This window comes from Hakea prostrata, chromosome 3 (assembly GCF_041222555.1).
Source record: "Hakea prostrata isolate BN-2017 chromosome 3, UWA_Hpros_2, whole genome shotgun sequence".
NCBI classification, from domain to species: domain Eukaryota; kingdom Viridiplantae; phylum Streptophyta; class Magnoliopsida; order Proteales; family Proteaceae; genus Hakea; species Hakea prostrata.
Genome location: NC_142602.1, coordinates 47,779,908 through 47,797,595, shown reverse-complemented (window position 1 = coordinate 47,797,595; position 17,688 = coordinate 47,779,908). Strand labels below are relative to the sequence as shown.

Below are 17,688 nucleotides of genomic sequence, written 5' to 3'. Positions count from 1 at the left end.
AAGTGTGATTCTGAATTTGTTACATATCTTCCACTCTGTGTTGTGGAACTAGAAACCAACCCACCCAAGAGATAAGAATTTTTATTCCCACGCAGCCCTGGAATGATGACACCTGGTGCTGGAAAATCCATGGGTAAAATCATATACTTACATTCTGAACATCATAAACCCTAATCTTTAGGTGTTGAGAATTAAATCTGGAGTTTCAAATCTGTTAAACAGATCTAAATCTTTCAATCTCCCGCCAATTCCCAGCCTGGCAAAACCCAAAATGGCCTTCTCACTTAGCCCTAGACCCTCCCTAACCCTAGATCAAGGTGTGGAAGCCAAATTTCCTCAACTGCGGGACTTAATTGGTTACACACAGCTGTTTGTCCATTCAGAATTATCTGAGACCGACCTAGAACAGTAAAAATTAAACCCTAAATTGCCGCTGGTTCTTTAAAGAGGATCCTGAAGACTGGCCTGATTAGGGGTTACATTACCTTGACTAACAAGCAATGCTTAGGAAGAGCAGTTGCTTTTTACTTCACTTCTCCCCCCCCCTTTTTTTTTTTTTTTTTTTTTTTTTGTGGGGGGGGGGGGTTTATATTGAGTGTAACCAGATTTAGAAAGTATCTAGATCTTGATTCTCTTCAGCTATTAACAAAACAGTAAGTGAGGGGGAGAGTATCACACATAACTCTCCCTCCTTTTCTCCACTTCTCCTGTACCTCTAGTCCTGCAATTTCTTTTTTATAAAACTGACATAAACTAATTATGCCAATGTCAAAACCTGATCCTATATCAAATTAAACTAGTGCAAGGCACTCAACAATAAGGCGACTGCCATCTAGGCCCCTGTAAATTAGCCTAGATGCCTAAGCAATGCCTTGGCAACACCTGGGCAACGCCTTGACAACTATGCTCCAATCACATCAACCTCAGCAGAAGTACCTGTAGAGACATCTGTAAACAAAGCATTCCAGGACATCCATCTCTTCAAGCCCACAGAGAGCTCACGGAGAGCTCATTATCATCAGCAGCAACCTCTTTTAACCTCCCTGCTCAGCTCTTCCTTCTGCACCATTATCAAAAGCAGCACCAATCTCATTAACTCTCTCCTCAGGCCTCACTTCATCCCTATTTACCCCATCTATTGCCCTACCTGCCCCCGGATCATCTACTCCACCCCACCTCATTTCCATGTGAGTGGCTGCACAATGAGAGACTGACCCTAAGGCCATCAATAGCAACAGACTTCGGAAATCCCTCAGAGCTTCTCTCTCCTCAGAGATTCGGACAGCAATGAATAGTTTTTCTTTCTTTGGGGTAAAAAGCAGTAATAAATAGTAGTTCAGTATAGTAATGTGACATGGGCAATGTAACTTATTCAAAATTATATTCCCTTTTCCCATTAAAAACAAAGAACCAAAAACAAAACAACACAAAAACAGAGACTATACAACAGCTATGAGTCCACCCTTGAGGGAATTGGTCCTACCAGATAAACTTAGATCAAGAGTAAAAGCAATCTTGTGACATGAATAAAAATACAGAAATATTTTAATTCACAATCAGGCATCATATTGATCTTCATTAATTCCAATTCGAACTAGATAGAGATTGATTGGAATCAAAGAGAAGAGTATGTTTCTTGATATTTCAAGTTTTTAACTCGGAAAACTCGTAACTTTAGCCTAAGTAAATCTCATTCATCTTTTTAGGAAGTCTTGTGGTAGAAGCAGTCCTAGCAGCAACAGGGAAAAAGGGCTTTTTAGTCCTTAATTTTTCATTTGTGTTCAGGGCTGATTTTCTTTTGATTTCTGCTCATTAACTCAGGGGCAAATAAATCCTCATATATGTAATAGAAGTATTATACAACAGGCGATTTGAGTAAAAATCATCTAATTGCAGGCCCTATTCTTGGTCTATGGTGCTCTCTTCTTCTTCTTCTCAACTCTTCCTGTGATGCTCACCATTCTTAAGCTGATTACAGGATTCTGAGTTCTATCATGGTATCGGAGCTCCTGTGATCAGCTTGAGAAAACCCTCTTCCTCTCTTGCCTTGATCAATCTTCTCAGTTTCTTTTCTCTCTACCTGGTACACTGCTATCTCTTGCTGCAACGATGACTATATAGATCATTCTTCTTACTTACCTGTTCCTGCAACAACTGCATAATCCAGAGATCAGTGATTCCTTTTGACAAAAACAGACCCATCAAACCTTCCACAGGCATGTACCAGCCTAAACAACAGAGATATTCCCTACAATTGAAGTTATTTTGGTTTCTGGACTGCATCAATAGCCTGGACAGCATCCTATCTTCATGTGATTTCTCCAATTGCTACTGCACTGATTGATCCCATACCTTTATTGGTTTTATTACAGCTGCCAGATTGAATCTATATGGTTTATTACAAGGTAATTTTTCTGCCCAAATTTTGCTGCTACAAGGTGCTTTTTCTGCCCTAAGTTTGCTGCTTCCTGTCTACTGGAATCAACTCCAGTCTTTTATTCTTCCGGTAGAAAGGATATTGTCATGATATTACAATTGTTTTGCCGCCCGGTTTCCTACTGTGATTACTACAACTGCCCTATTTACCAGAACTGACTTCAATCTTGTTAATCTTCTGGTAAGTAGGAGGATTATTATACTATTACAACTGTTGACTTGATATTGATACACTATTCCTGTCCTAATTATGAAAATCAGCTTTCTTTTTCTGGAAAATAGGAAATCTACTACACTGATTGTGCTATTTTTCCTGCTGGTTTCGTTATTGCTGCACTTGTCACTACCATTACCGTCCCACATTTTCGGGTACTGATTTTTTGCTCTAATGGCTACTGAGGCTGCTATTACACCGATAGAAAATAATCCACCTACACTGTCTTCAGAACAACTTAACATCCAGCTCACATCCATTAAACTCACGATAGTTCTAATAATCTAATATGGACGCAAGCTGTCCGTGTCATTGAGACTTCACCTCCCTCCACTAAAGATAAAAACTATGATGCCTGGTCCAAAGACAACGCAGTAATTATGATCTGGTTATGGAATAGCATGGAGTAACAATGTTATGTTTCACCACCACTGCTAAGGGAATATGGAATGATTTAAAAGACGACATATTCCTAACAGAAGCATGGGTTTAGAACTCACTCTCGCCAGTGATCTCGCCCCTTCAAAAAACCAAGATCTCGACCAAGATGGCGAGTTCTCGGTAGAGATATGGGAATTTTTTATGGGCTAACTCGATGGCTCATGTCAGGGGGTTTTAAGATCCAGGTTGGGCTCAAACATGGTAGTTAGCATAGTTGTCAAGGCGTCGCCTAGGCATCGCTTAATCGTCGCCTCGGCGTCTGGGCTCCTTCGGAGCGCCTCAAATTGGCGTCGCCTTATTTTTAGGCAATAAGGCGTCCGCTTTTTTTTCTTTCTTTTTTAAATCACGAGAAAGATGCCTAATCGAAGGCATATATTGAAATACTTATTAGATTCTGATTGTAAAGTATCTATTGTTTGAACCTATATGCATATGTATAATGACGCTACATGTGATCAAATGTTAAAATAAAAATAAAAACAAACAAAATTGAAAGAGATTAAGTTCTTGACTCAAGTCTCACACTCTCACTCTCACTCTAATCCCTAATCTTTTTCTCTCTTCCTCTCTTCTTCTCTTCCATTCTTGCAGCGACACTTCGGCAACCAGTGGTCAGTGACAAGCAACTTCTTCTCTTCCTTTTTTCTTGCGACTTTTTATTTAGGACCTATTATGTGTGGTTTGTAGTATGTTGGATGACTTGAGGTAGTCTGATATTAGTTTTTTTATTATATAAGATATGATAAATTTAGAGTGAATGAGATGTACACTAAAAATTTCACTTAAAACGCCTCAACCGCCTCAAAAGCGCCTCGGAGGGCGCCTCGTCGACTCATCGCCTCAATTAGCCTAAACCGCCTTGCATCACCTCGTCGCCGTGACAACTATGGTAGTTAGCTTAATTTAGGCATTCATAACACATTGATGACCTTAGATTTATGAGAAAACAACCCTAAGTATGAGTTCCAAATCAACCCTAAGTGTGAAACCGAAATGCTATAGGATTGGAAAATGCAAGGTAATACAACACGTATAGAACCTTCAAGGCATATAAATGAAAAACAAGTCAAATAACTTAAATTGTCATCACAATTCCATCCATATAAGTATCACAATCTCCACTCTCGAGAATAGAATAATAAAATAATAAAACCATTAGAAGCTCTATATAAGTTATAACTCATAAGTTCATAAGATAAGCATGGAATGAGATAAAAATTCAATCAAGCCCTAGCTCCACCACTAACTCCAGCATCAGCCCTATCACGAGCTCCAGCACCAAGTCCACCAACTCTAGTAGCACCACGACCACGACCACGTTGTATACCAGTGGCTACAAGTCGGTCCTCCAGCTACATGAGGTGGTCTATCATATATTCCTTTACTAGCTTAGGGACAACAAGGCACATGGGTGTATCACAGTAGCCACCAGCAAAGTGTCACTTGAACTTGTGTTTGCCTCCATTAAGGGCTTTACCGCAGTTGTTACACGTGATCCTCTGGCCCTGTGGATCTGTGGGGACTCCGTGTTGTCAAGTAACATCATTGTCCTCCTTGGTTGAAGATCTACTTGAAATGGGATTGATTGATCTTCCTCTGATGTTGTAGATGTACTAAGAGTAGTTGCAAGTGAAAATCCGACTAAAATCAACAAAAAATCTGGCGAAAATTAATTGTTTTGGTGAGATATGGCAAGATAGGCGAGATAGGCGAGATCTCAAGCAAGTTGTGGGAACTCATAGACCTTGCCCTTCATCTAGTCTCGCTTCTCTAAAGAAGCGAGATCTCAAACCATGAACAAAAGAATATAAATTCTTCCATACTTCCTTCTCACATATATTAATTGATTAAAGGGGTGACAGTGAGAAGGGATTATTCTACTATTGCTATGTTTCCTTCCTCCAACAAAAAGGGAGTCAACTACCTTTTGCTACTGATGGCACTAAGAAAAGAAACCTACTCCCTTTTGGGAGGGCTCTAATAACTAGGTTGGGTTAGGTCGCTGGAAGAACGGTTTGGTATAATCGTCAGGATTTCAATCTTCATGATAGTTTGAATGCCTGAAAAAAGACTGTACAAGCGTAGTAGAATGAAGGCTACGCACCGACGCTCTCTTCTCTATTAGCCTAAGCGTCTTCGCTAACTTGTTCGCCTTCTATACCATACTATACTATACCATAGTAGTAGGGTAGGCTAGGCTAAAGACTGTTTCAACAATCTGGTGAACCCCTGTAAGACTACTATAGTTCCTTTAACCGTATAATGGAAGAACTTAAACATTTTTAAATCTATTACCACTGACATTGAAAAACTAAAGATTCAGCTTAATGAGTTTTGTGTTTCCAAATTACTTATTGGACTAAACCCTGAACACAAGCTTATAAAGGACACTTCTGGGCTGGAGAAAGTGTTCCCACTCTAATGATGTCTTCTCTTGCCTCCCATGTATTGTATTGTTAGGGAACTCTCATCAATCAAATACCTCCAAAGGAAGCACTTCACCTCTTGAGGTCGTGGTCGTGATCATGGTTCAGTGGACAACACAATGATCGGGCCTCATGACAGTGTACCTTCTATAGATTGGTCATTTGGTTGAAGCTTGTTGGGCGAACCACGGGAAACCTAACTGTGCTCATCACTCAGCTAATCATGTGGCGTCCAACGGTAGAACTGATGTAGTCCACCCTAGAGATACTCAAGGTTTAAAGTATCCCACGCTACGATACAATATTAGCCAATAAGTATCCATATTAGATACAACTGATACAATACAAATCGATATGTCTCTCTATTAGATTGCACTAAAATACATTAACCAGTCGATACAATATGTGATACAAGATGATACACAGTGGCAGGAGCCACATTGGGGCAGGGTGGGCCATGCCAACCCCCCCCCCCCAATTTTTTTGAAAGTTTAAGTACTTTATCTATTTTTCTTAATTTCTCTTCCTACATGTGAAATATCACTTTCCCCCACCCAAAAAAAATATTGGAAAAAAATTTAAAGGTAAAGATGATGGGTATAAACGTCATCCTCAATAATTATCCAATGGATACGATTGAACTCCTATTTCGAGGAAGAAAAAGTTAAATGTAATTAAAAACTAACTCATAATCCCTATTTATTCTCTCTTTCCATTCCTATTTATTATCTCTTCTCCCTTCTTTCTTCACACGTGGTTAGGAAAAATTTGAAAAAGCTAAAGGTAAGGAATTTATTCCTAAATATTCTCCACAATCAGGTATTCTCTTACTCTTTCTCTATTTTTTATTCTCTCTTTCTTGATTTATTTTTTATTTGAATTTATATGGTCTCTCCTTTTTTATTATTTGTTGTTATTCTTTTATTTGATTTTTATATTGTGAATTGAATATTTAGAATTTTTAGAGAAACCAACTACCATGATTCCTTTGGTTTGCATCTAGCCTTCTACTATTGAAATCATCTTCTTCTTTTCCCCCTTTAATGTTGATTTTGTAAGGGTTTTCTCTTTCTTTTTTTCTTTTTTCTTTTTTTTTTTAACATTAATTAAAACAAAAATATTTTATAAGATATTTATTTGTTATCTATCTCTATGTTTTAATTTACTTTATTTTTTAAAATTATTTACTTTTATTTCTGTAAGGGTAAAAATGTAATTATTAATGATTACCTATATTTTTAATATGTGAGGGCCATGTCTAAACATGATCATATAATTCAAAGGCAGGATCTTTAGTAGGTCCCACATGGGCCCATACAATGTGTGATGAAAAAGCATTAGCGCCCCCCTGCTGGGGTATATGATCTAGACTCTCATTATCCGGTTCCCCCAATGTTGAATCCTGGCTACGCCCCTGATGATACATCTCTTAAAATCACCTGACCAATACAATACTTGATACCGATATATTAAACCTATCCAATACTACACTCACTTCTGCTTTTAAGGGATTCCTTCAAAAGTTTGCATGATTATGTAAGCCAACTCATGTGCTGCTTATAGCAAATTAAAGCATCCAATTCCATCACACATAGACCCTCCACATCTACTGCCACTTTATCCTATGTAAGTAACCCTACTTTCTTAACTTCTACAACCTCTCCTCGAATCATTGATTTCAGGGCTTCCACACAAATGAAGGTAAGTCATCATTGTTTACTTCTTTTTATGAACCTAACCATCCTTCCTCTGTTATTTTTGCCAATGATTCTTCCACTCCCATTTGGGAACCGGTAACGTATCTCCTACCCCTTCTTTTACCTGTCATTAGTTTTACATGTAGATCAATTTCTTTTGTTATCGGTAAGTCAACTAACTAAAACCACAAACTGTTCTGTAACTTTTACTCTTACATCTTGTGTTTTTCAAGACCTTCACATGAAGAGGACAATTGGTGGAGGGTATGAGAAGGATGAACTGTACTACCTAAACTATTCTACTCCCATGTACATCGCTGCTGCTGTTCCTACTGGAGCTATTTCTCCCTTTAAGTGGCACTGTGGGATAGGCCATTTATCTCTTCTTCGTCTACAGTTGTTATTTCCTTAAGTCTTTGTCCAAACTTAGTTGTGAACCATGTGAGGTAGGAAAACACCATCGTACTTCCTATCCACTCACTCAATTACTCATAGTTTGTCTTTTTATTTGATTTAGTTCATTCAGATATTTGGGGTCCTTATCGTGTTTCTAGTAGGCATGGTTTTTAGTATTTTTTTACTTTTGTTGACAACTGTTCTTGCCTCACTTGGTTGTATTTATTAAGAGATAGAATATATTTCTTGCCTGCTTTTCATCCCTTCGTGAACAAAATAAAAACTCAATCTTTTGCGCTTATTAAAGTGTTCCGTTCTAATAATGCCGCGGAATATGTTCAATGTGATATTTCTAGTTTTAGTGATGCTAATAAAATAATTCACCAAACTAGCTGCACTTATACCTTCAACAGAATGGTGTTGCTGGACGGAAAAACCGCCAACTCCTTGAGGTAATCGGAGCTCTCATGCTTCATATGCATGTTCCTAAACAGTATCGGTGTGATGGTGTTTAACTGCATGTCACCTTATTAATAAGATGCCTTCTAGAGTGCTTTCTAACACATCCCTGTTCTCTGTGGTCTTTCCCACCTTATCCCTATTTCCCCTCCCGCCGAGGGTATTTGGTTGTGTTTGTTTTATCAATAATCTACATCTTAGCCCTGACAAACTTTCCCTCTGGTCCACCAAGAGTGTTTTTCTGGGTTATTCCCACACAGAAAAGGGATATCAGTGTTATGACCCTCTTACTCAAAAACACTTTACCAGTGCTGACATGCCATTCTTTGAGGACACATCCTACTTCCATTGCTCTAGGTAAACCTCTAAACGGTCCCTTCCACCCCTTGATGTGAACCCTATTTTAGGGTTAGGGCTTCAAGAATAGTTTTCCCTATAATGAAGGTCGCCTACAATCTTCCAGCAAGTAATTGTCAAATCTAGGTGAGAAGGATAATATTGTTAAAATAAAGAAGGGGATCTAAATGTGGAGGTTATGGGTATGGTATGCGTTTAACAAAATTATATGGGATGGGATAATTTGGGAAAGGGAAAAATTAGGAATTGATAAATATGGGCAGGATCTTGAAATCTTCCTTGGATCTTTTCCTTTCTTCTTTCTCTTCTCTTTTTTCTCCTCTTTTATATTTTTTTATGTTTTTCTGTTGCCACAAGGAAGAAGAGGCAAAGAGAGAGGGGTCAAGAGGTAGGAGGGAGGGAAGGGTACAGTGGGGTTGGGAGGGGTAGGGAAAGGGGTCAGATGGGTCGTAGGGTGGGAGAGTGATCTGCGACTGTCGTGGGGGCCTGGGATGGCTGCTGCCAAGCTGCGGCAGCAAGGAGGGGAGGGTTCTAGAGTTGCGAAAGGTGGGGGGAATCCGGATCATCACCCCGACGGGTTTACCACCACAAATTCGGTGGGACCCACCAGTAAAAATTAATAAAATAAAAAAACCCTCCCATCACCCAACCTGGGTCCCCCTGTATTCATGGTGGTAAAGCCATCGGGGAGCACAAAGTGCTACCCTGACGGGTAGCTGATCCAGACTCAGGTGGGGGAAGGGGAAGCAAGGCTTGCGCAGGGTTAGGGGAGAGTGGCTGGGTTTGCTGAAACTGTAGGGAAGGGGCTGTGGCTACCTGAATTGGGGGAGGGAAACTGCTCTTATGTTGCTGGATTGTTTGCTGGATTGCAGGAAAGAGAGAATGAATAGAGAGAACTAAACAACCGTGAGGTCCTATCCAAATAGGACCCTGCTGCACCTTCCTTGGCTGCAAATATCAGTAAATTTTATTCACCCAAACTAACAAAATACGAAAAAAGAATAGGCTATTTATAGCCTACTAAAAGTCCCTGAATCTAAGTGGGATTCCTATATAGATTAGTAACTTATGATACAAACTGACAAATGCTAAATTCTATGTAATTAAAACTCTAACTAAAATATGCTGGAATTAAAAGGGACTAAGGACTCAAGGACTCTTACTCAACTTAAACTAGACTTCCTAATTGATTGAAACTCTTTAAAAAATTAAAAATAAATTTTAAAAAATAAACCAGCAACTAATATAGGGCTTAAGTGACCAAAATACCTCTCTTAGAGGGTTCGGCCAACCCTGGATGGGTCCACTCTGGGGTTTGGCCAAGGGGGTCAACCCTGATCACATCACCCCCACTCCAATCCCCTCTTTAAAACTATTATGGCATCCCCGTTTTACAAGTATATTCATGGCAACATACAACGGGCACTACAAATCCAACAACTAGATTACCTCCACCAATGCTTGACCACTGTCTTCCTCGGATGAAGCTCCTACCTTTTTGCCTTCAGGTGACTTACCTATAGCTCTTCGTAAAGGTAAATGTTTTTGCACTACACGTTCTGACACTTTTTATCCCATTGTCCACTTTGTTTCTTTATCTCACCTTCCATCTCGTGTGTCCCATCTTGCTATGTCCCTCTACACCTTCACTATCCCTTCTAATCACTCAGTGGCTCTCCAAAACACTGACTGGAAGGTTGCCATGGATGTGGACATGGATGCTTTGATAATCACGAAGCACGTGGAGTTTGGTTGATTTACCTCCTCCTAAGGATGTAATTTAGTGTCGTTGGATTTTTACTTTTAATTATCACTCTACTATCTCCATTGAGAGGCTCAAAGTCCGTTTTGGTTGCCAAAGGATAAACAAACCTATGGTGTTGATTACTTTAAGACCTTCTCCCCTATAGCCAGATTGAACTCAGTTCGTCTAATTATTTCTCTTGCAGTTAATTTTGATTGGCCCTTGCTACAACTAGACATCAAGAATGCTATTTTATATGGAGACCTACAAGTAGAAGTTTATATGGAGCAACCTCCAGGGTACGTTGCTCAAGGGGAGAGTCAACAAAGAATGTGCAAGCTGCATAAAGCCATCTATAGTCTCAAACAGTCTCCTAAAGCCTTGTTTGAGAAATTCAGCACTAAAATTACTACTTATGGGTTTAATCAGTGTCACTTTGACCACTTAATGTTTGTCTACTGTCACAAAAACAAGGTTGTTATCATGGTTGTATATGCAAATGACATAATTATTTCTAGAAGTGAAAAGGCTGGTATCGAAGAGGTGGAGACCAAACTGCAGTCACATTTTCAAACCAAGTACCTAGGGGATCTTCACTATTTCCTTAGGATAGAAGTGATCTGCAGCAAGAAAGTAATTAGTCTGTCTCGGATTAGTCTATCTCAAAGGAAGTATGTTCTGGATCTTCTAATTGACACAGGAATGCTTCCTTCAAAGCCAGAAAATGTTCCACTAGAACATCATAAAAATTTTTGGAGTTGATTATAGGAAGTTACTAGAAGATGTTGATCACTACAGAGCTTGATTGGTTGATCTACCTTACTGTTACAAGGCCAAACATCACCATTATTGTTGGGGTTCTTAGTCGGTTCATGCAATCTCCTAGAATAGCTCATTGGAATGCTACGGTTCGGATACTTTGATATCTCAAGGGAGTTCCAGGAAAAGGGTTAACCTGTCATCCAAATAGATATAAGGGTCTTGTAGCCTTTTCTAATGTTGATTGGGTCAGTTCAGCCAGTGATCGACAATCTACTACAAGATATTACACATTCCTTGGGAAAATTTTGGTCACATGGTGGAGTAAAAAGCAAGCTACCCTTGCCAAGTCTTGTACCAAAGTTGAGTATAGATCTATGGCCCATACTGCTGCTGAATTGATGTGGATTAGATCAATACTTCAAGAGTTGGGTTTCTTGTTGACATACTAATGAAGAGGTATTGTGACGTCCAAGTCACTACCTACATTGCTAGTAATCTGGTGTTCCATGAGCACACCACACCATACATGGAGAGGTGGACTGTCAATTTGTCAGAGATGCAGTGATGAAGAAGGCTAACTGTCACTCCCTTTGTGTCCTTTTGTGATCAGTTGGCACACATATTTACCAAGGAGCGGTTTGCTCCTAGTTTTCATACTAATTATACCAAGCTGAGCATGGGTGACTTATATGCTCTAGCTTGAGGGGGAGTGTTGGAAGTCTTCTAATAGAAACAGTCCAGTGGGCAACAGGGACAAGGGCTTTTTAGTCCTTAATTTTTCATTTGTGTTTAGGGCTGTTTTTTTTTTTTTTCCTATTTCTGCTTGAAAGCCTGCTGTCATTAACTCAGGAGCAGATAAGTCCTTTTATATGTTATAGAATTATTATATAACAGGCCCTGCACTTAGAGTAAAAATAATCTAACTGCAGGCCCTCTTCTTGGCCTATGGTGATCTCTTCTTCTCAGCTCTTCTTCTTGTGATTCTCTCTGTTCTTAAGCTGATTACAGGATCCTGAGTTCTATCAATCTTTTCCATTTTGGTTTCGTGTACTTACAAACTCTAAAGCAATTTGAAACAGCAACCAGCAACACCACTGCAAACAAGCCATGTCATAAGGCGTTTATCGAAATTCTGGAAGAGAATCTAGGTTATGATTAGATTGTCTAAGTTTTGAAAAAATTGATCATAGAGGTCTCAAAAGAAACACTATTTTTATACACAATAACAGGAAACTCCTAATCTGATCCTTGGTCCAATCCCAATAATCCATCTGAATAATTTCCGACATCTCATCTGAGGAAAATTTTCTGTAGGAGATGAAATAAGATTTGGAGTAAGCAGCTTTATCTTTGTGAATCAATCATTACAATTGCATGTTTGAAGAATGCAGAGCTAAACAATTTGAACCTTTTAGCATCTCTGGTTTTCTATATTCATGTTCAAGAGAGGATGTTTTGTTAGAAATAGAACTCGGCTATTATTTCTCTATCACAAGAAAATCAAACACATGTTTATGATTCCACAGAATGGGGCCACCGAGTGTTCTTGCCACAAAATTTTCCAATCCAAAGTTGTCCAAAGTTGTACCTAATTATTCTCTCTTCTTTCTCTTAATATCTCCTACATCATCTTCAATTCTTGACCAAAATCCCCGTAACCAAGGCAAAAAAAAATTATGGATCAGATTTTGATCAGTTGATCATCAGAATTAACAACTGAATATACAGAAGCTTATGATTTACACCAGTCTACTTGTAACAGAGATTCACTGAACTGAACAACAGCACAGCTATTTCACTCAAAATGAAGAAAAAGTAAGAACTGAAGACAAACACGTTGACAATCAATCCTAGGGATTTTACACAGAAATACTTACCAGATTGGATTAAAAATGAGAAAGGAAATAAACCTTGTACAAGCTTCAAGAGAGAAACAATGCAGCGCAGCAAGCAAGTTTAGGAGTACCTTCTTAGTTTATTTTGAGCTTTTGAACTTCAGCTTCTTCTGGTAACTGAAAATAAGAACTAACAACCCAAAGCAACAGCAAGCTTGTGAGTCTCCTCTCAGTCAAGTTTTGCTTCTGAACTTCTCTAGAAAAAGCCAACACAGCAGCGTGAAATAGGTTCAGGTTTTCATTTTACTCTTTTTTGGCCAGATATATAATGAGGAATGTAATCATAGAAGTGAATTTTTCTTCACTTGTAAGCTACACCAACCTAGCAACCAACCACCTTTTCTTTTCTTTTTTTTTTTTTTTTTTTTTTTTTTTTTTGTTTGGGTTGGGGAGTGTATGGAAAGAAAAAATAAAATGTCCACTTTACAGAAGAATTTGCATTTCCCTTGCAACAAATAAAGCCTCAGTTGAACCACTTCTAGAATTTTAGAAGGGTTGACCAATTACATTGTACCTCAGAAAGCTATAAAAAGACATTTTTTTTATTTAGTAATGGTAGTCGATTATCACTACCAAAAGCTGCAAAAGTGATAAAAATAAAATAAAATAAAAAAACAGCTAAACACTGTCATCAAAAGGTGCATTTATATCTATTGAGGGGGTGGGGAGGGCACAGGAAAGATCAGGAAGAAAACAGGTTCTCTTGAAGTGGAAAACTTTTGGATAAACTGACATTCACTCATTCTCTGAGACTCGCATTCCCTAATTCCAATGCTACAGTTCCACTGTTTTTTCAGGTGCAGCTGCTTCTGCTGCAGATGCTGCATTGTCGAACCCCAGCTTTTGTAACTCTTTCACAAATCCATTAAAATCATCTGGGTTGATTTTATATGGTGTGTGTGCAGCACTGGGAAATGATCTGTTTGTCACCTCTTCCTTGTATTGCAAAAGAGCTTGGTTGATGGCCTCACCTATGTGCCCATACTGCTTACAAAACTTTGGGGTTACCTGCCAAAAATAAAGTGAGCCACCAACAATAAGTTCCTTTAAGTATATGACAACAAAACAGGTGGATACAATTGATAGGCTGACCTTTGCATGGTGAGGGTGCTGCATCATTCCCAATAGATCGTGATAAACAAGCACCTGTGTCAAGACTTGGACCCAGTTAGTGAAACTAAATTAACTTTCCAGCCTGCTTTGAGATAAGGCAAGAAAGAAGAAATAAGAGATAGCGCAGATGGTGAATCACTAGTCATCTGTCTTTTTAATAGCAACATATAGGAGCAAATTTAAGTGCGAGGTGACCTGAATACGAAGATTTGGGATTTATCATGGAAATATGGAATCTGATAAAATCAAACCAAAGGATTTGTGCGTAGATGTTCCTTTTATTCCTATGCCACATCGAGTATCTCAACCTATCAACCATAGAATGCATTCCCAGCCTGGAAGGAATCATGATTTATGTTTCTATCTACTTGGAGTAGCTGCTGGAAAATCCTACTCCAAACATCCATTTCCCAGTACATATTGCATCAGAAAGACATCATTTCATAACACCATCCCGAAAGAAATTTAGTTCTGAGGATCAGTTTCAAGATCTAATCTTTCCTACTCTTGTCACAATTAAACACTAGTTTCAAGAAATATTGACTACCCTTGGATATTTTTGATCTGTATTATATTGTTGTTTCCCTATGATTGTGTTCGAACTTGCAACACTGGATTGTCCTCATGGAGGAAGACATCATTTGGACTGTCAATGTCTAACTAAGCTGCTTAACTACCCACTGACTGCGTCTACATCTCATTTGAAAAGGCAAACAAACATTTCTAAGACATTGATGTGAGCACTAATGTGCAACCAACGGGGAAAAAAAGGTAGAAAACCATAAACCTGCCCACTGCAGAAAGGTCCAGCCCCAATTCCAATGGTGGGAATTCGAAGTGCAGAAGTTGCGGCAGCAGCAACGGGTGCCGGAACGCATTCCAGAACAACCGCAAAGCACCCAACTTCCTGCAAAGCAAGTGCTGTCTCCACAACCTACACAACTTGATAAAGTTATCAAATCAGGTGCGAGACAGGGGGGGGGGGGGGGGGAAGAATAACATGTAGAATCAATCAAAAAGAAGAGACCTTGACGGCACTGGCAACGTTTCTCCCTTGAGGCCTAAATCCCCCAAGAACACTAATAGCCTGAGGAGTAAGCCCAACATGACCCATAACAGCAATTCCTGCTTCAACAATGGCCTTTGCAGCTGCTATCCTAGAAGGAACACCTCCTTCTAATTTGATTGCATCCATGCCCCCTTCCTTGAGAACCCTAACTGCTGTGTCAATGGCCTAACCATAATCTCCAAATGCAACAAATTAGGCTCTGTAACAGTGGAATTCAGAAGTAAGCATACCAGTTTTTAGCTTTATTCATTATCATTACCTGCCGAGAACTAGACTCGTAGGTGCCAAAGGGGAGGTCACCGACGAGAAGGGGGCGTTTGGCACCACGAGCGACAGCACGGCAGTGGACGAGCATCTCATCTAGGGAGATGGGAAGGGTGGTATCGTGGCCATGGACTACCATGGAAGCTGAGTCTCCAACAAGACAAATATCGATACCAACTTCATCAACATGAACCGCTGATGGGTAGTCATAAGCAGTTACAACAGTAATCTTTTCATCCCTTCGGTGTTTCTGCCTCAAGTGATTCAGAGTGACTCGTTGATCAGGATTTTGAGGCTTAGGTCCGCCATAAACTGTGTTCTCCGGGACATTGCTCATCCACCTGATACAGGAACATAGATAAGCGGCTCTGGAGAACACATTTGAAGAAGAAGAAGCTTTATGAAAGATTGAGGAGAGCGCCATTTTCTAAGACGAACAGGTTGAAGAATAAGCCTAGTAAGTGCACACTAGGGGTTGGAAGTTCCACGTGAAGAGTATCGAGTGACAAATGACAATGCCTTACTACGCAAAAAGGAAAAGACGGGTTTTTATTTGTAGTAGCCATAAAATACCAGTGTCTTACCGCATGATCGAATCGTTCTTAAATACCGTGTGGGTTTACTTAGAACCGACAGGTCCCGATGATTGTCCAATTTTGCTTCTGTAGTGCGTAATTAATGCGCACTACGGTGGAGCGAGCCGTCCGATCTAATCGGACGGCTCGGATGATCCTTCTAATTAAATAATCAAAAAATCCCTTTACCCCTTTACGTTTACCGTGTGAACAGGGTTTTATGAGTTCGGTTCGGTCTGATGCAAACCAACCGGTCCATCTAGGCGGTTCGACTGGGTATAGTAAATGTAATTAAACGTGTATTCCATACTACCAGCCTATACGTATATACGGTTGTACAGTAACCGTATATACAACCAGTTCAAAATCGTAAGAAGCTAAAAACCAACCCGCCCATTTCATTTTCATTTCTTTTTTTCGTTGTTGGGTGATCTGAAGTTCGTGCGAAATCGCAGCAGAGAAGAAGAAGAAGAAGAAGAAGAGGAAGAAGAGGAAGAAGAAGCAGCGGTGTTCATCGCAGAGGAAGAAGAAGCAGCGGTGTTCATCGCAGCGAAATCGTAACAAGCTTGAAGCATCGTTAGTTGAGATCGAAGAGGAAGAAGAAGCAGCGGAGAAGAAGAAGAAGCAGCGGAGAAGAAGAAGAAGCATCGGAGAAGTAGAAGAAGCATCGGAGAAGTAGAAGAAACGCAAGGAGAAGAAGAAGAAGCGGTGGAGAAGAAGAAGAAGAAACAAGCAGAAGATCCATCTGCGATTTAGAGAAATCGATTTCGGATTCGCGGTATTGTCTCGTCTCCTCTCGTCTTTGCGATTCTTCTTTCAAAAAGGTAATAACCAACTCATAAAACCCTTACCATGGAAATTCCTGATGATGTGGTCGAAACCCTGATTTGGTCGTTGATTAAAGATGAAAAATGCTCTGTAATAACTTGATTTGGTCGGTTTTCTTTAGTATTTGTTGTTTTACCTTTTTGTGGGGTTGTGGAGGGGTTTAATGTTGTTGTTCTTTTAGCATTCAAATGTAAGTATAGATCAATGCAAGGTAACTGTAAGTTTGTAAGTCAAATAATGACACTAATGTGTGGAATGGATATTGGAACTCCAAATATAGACAACAAATACTAGTCATAATACCAATGATTAGTAGTAGGTGCGGACAATTAGTAGACTTGTACAATGAAAAAGAAACATATAAAACCACCCGGAAATAAGGAAGCAATGCCTCTTCTCTGGAGGCATTTTTGACTCATCAAAATCCTGAGCCACATTTGGAGACTGGTCTGTTGATGATCCTTTACCCCCAAAGAAGTTGATTAGAAAATCAAGTTGATCTTCATGAAGATGCACTAGCATAGGAAGGAATGCAATGGTTAACCTGGATCGAAAAACCAAAACATAGCCATGCTTCGAAACTTATAATCGGTTCATCATCTCTTTGGACAACGAGGTTGGAATCTATATTGTACATCCAAAACTGTTGTCATGGTTTTCACTAGGTCATATGGTACTCCATTATTGTTGTAAATGGAATCGAAATCCAATTACACTAGCACCTTCGTGTCTTGCATAAAATTGATGCATTTGGGTAAACTTTTAGAGTGTCTTAATGGTTCTCATTTCAATTGGTAAATCTGTAGAGAGAATGGTTAGTTTAAATTTTTCGAGCTGCTATTTTGAACGGTGACCTTGTATAATGAAGGGTCACTTTGGGTGTATCTCGGGTTATCATTTGTCTCCTTCTTCAAGTGGGTTTAATTGGTGCAATTTGTTTATCTATTTATTGTAAGTCTTGTCTTCAACAAGTTTACCCCCGGGTCGATTGTTTGATAGGTGTGGTTAGTGG

General features: G+C 39.4%; 1 protein-coding gene across 1 annotated transcript; it reads right to left on the bottom strand.

Annotated features, from left to right (window-relative positions):
* Nucleotides 1-9,097: 9,097 nt before the first annotated feature.
* LOC149022373 (3-methyl-2-oxobutanoate hydroxymethyltransferase 1, mitochondrial-like) lies at nt 9,098-15,821 on the bottom strand. Its single transcript, XM_089150499.1, has 5 exons — nt 15,269-15,821; nt 14,968-15,174; nt 14,728-14,874; nt 13,920-13,973; nt 9,098-13,835 (listed from the first exon to the last, which is right to left on the bottom strand). Exons 1-5 carry the CDS (start codon nt 15,695-15,697, stop codon nt 13,602-13,604), a joined length of 1,071 nt encoding a protein of 356 aa, XP_089006625.1. The 5' UTR covers nt 15,698-15,821; the 3' UTR covers nt 9,098-13,601.
* Nucleotides 15,822-17,688: the final 1,867 nt, after the last annotated feature.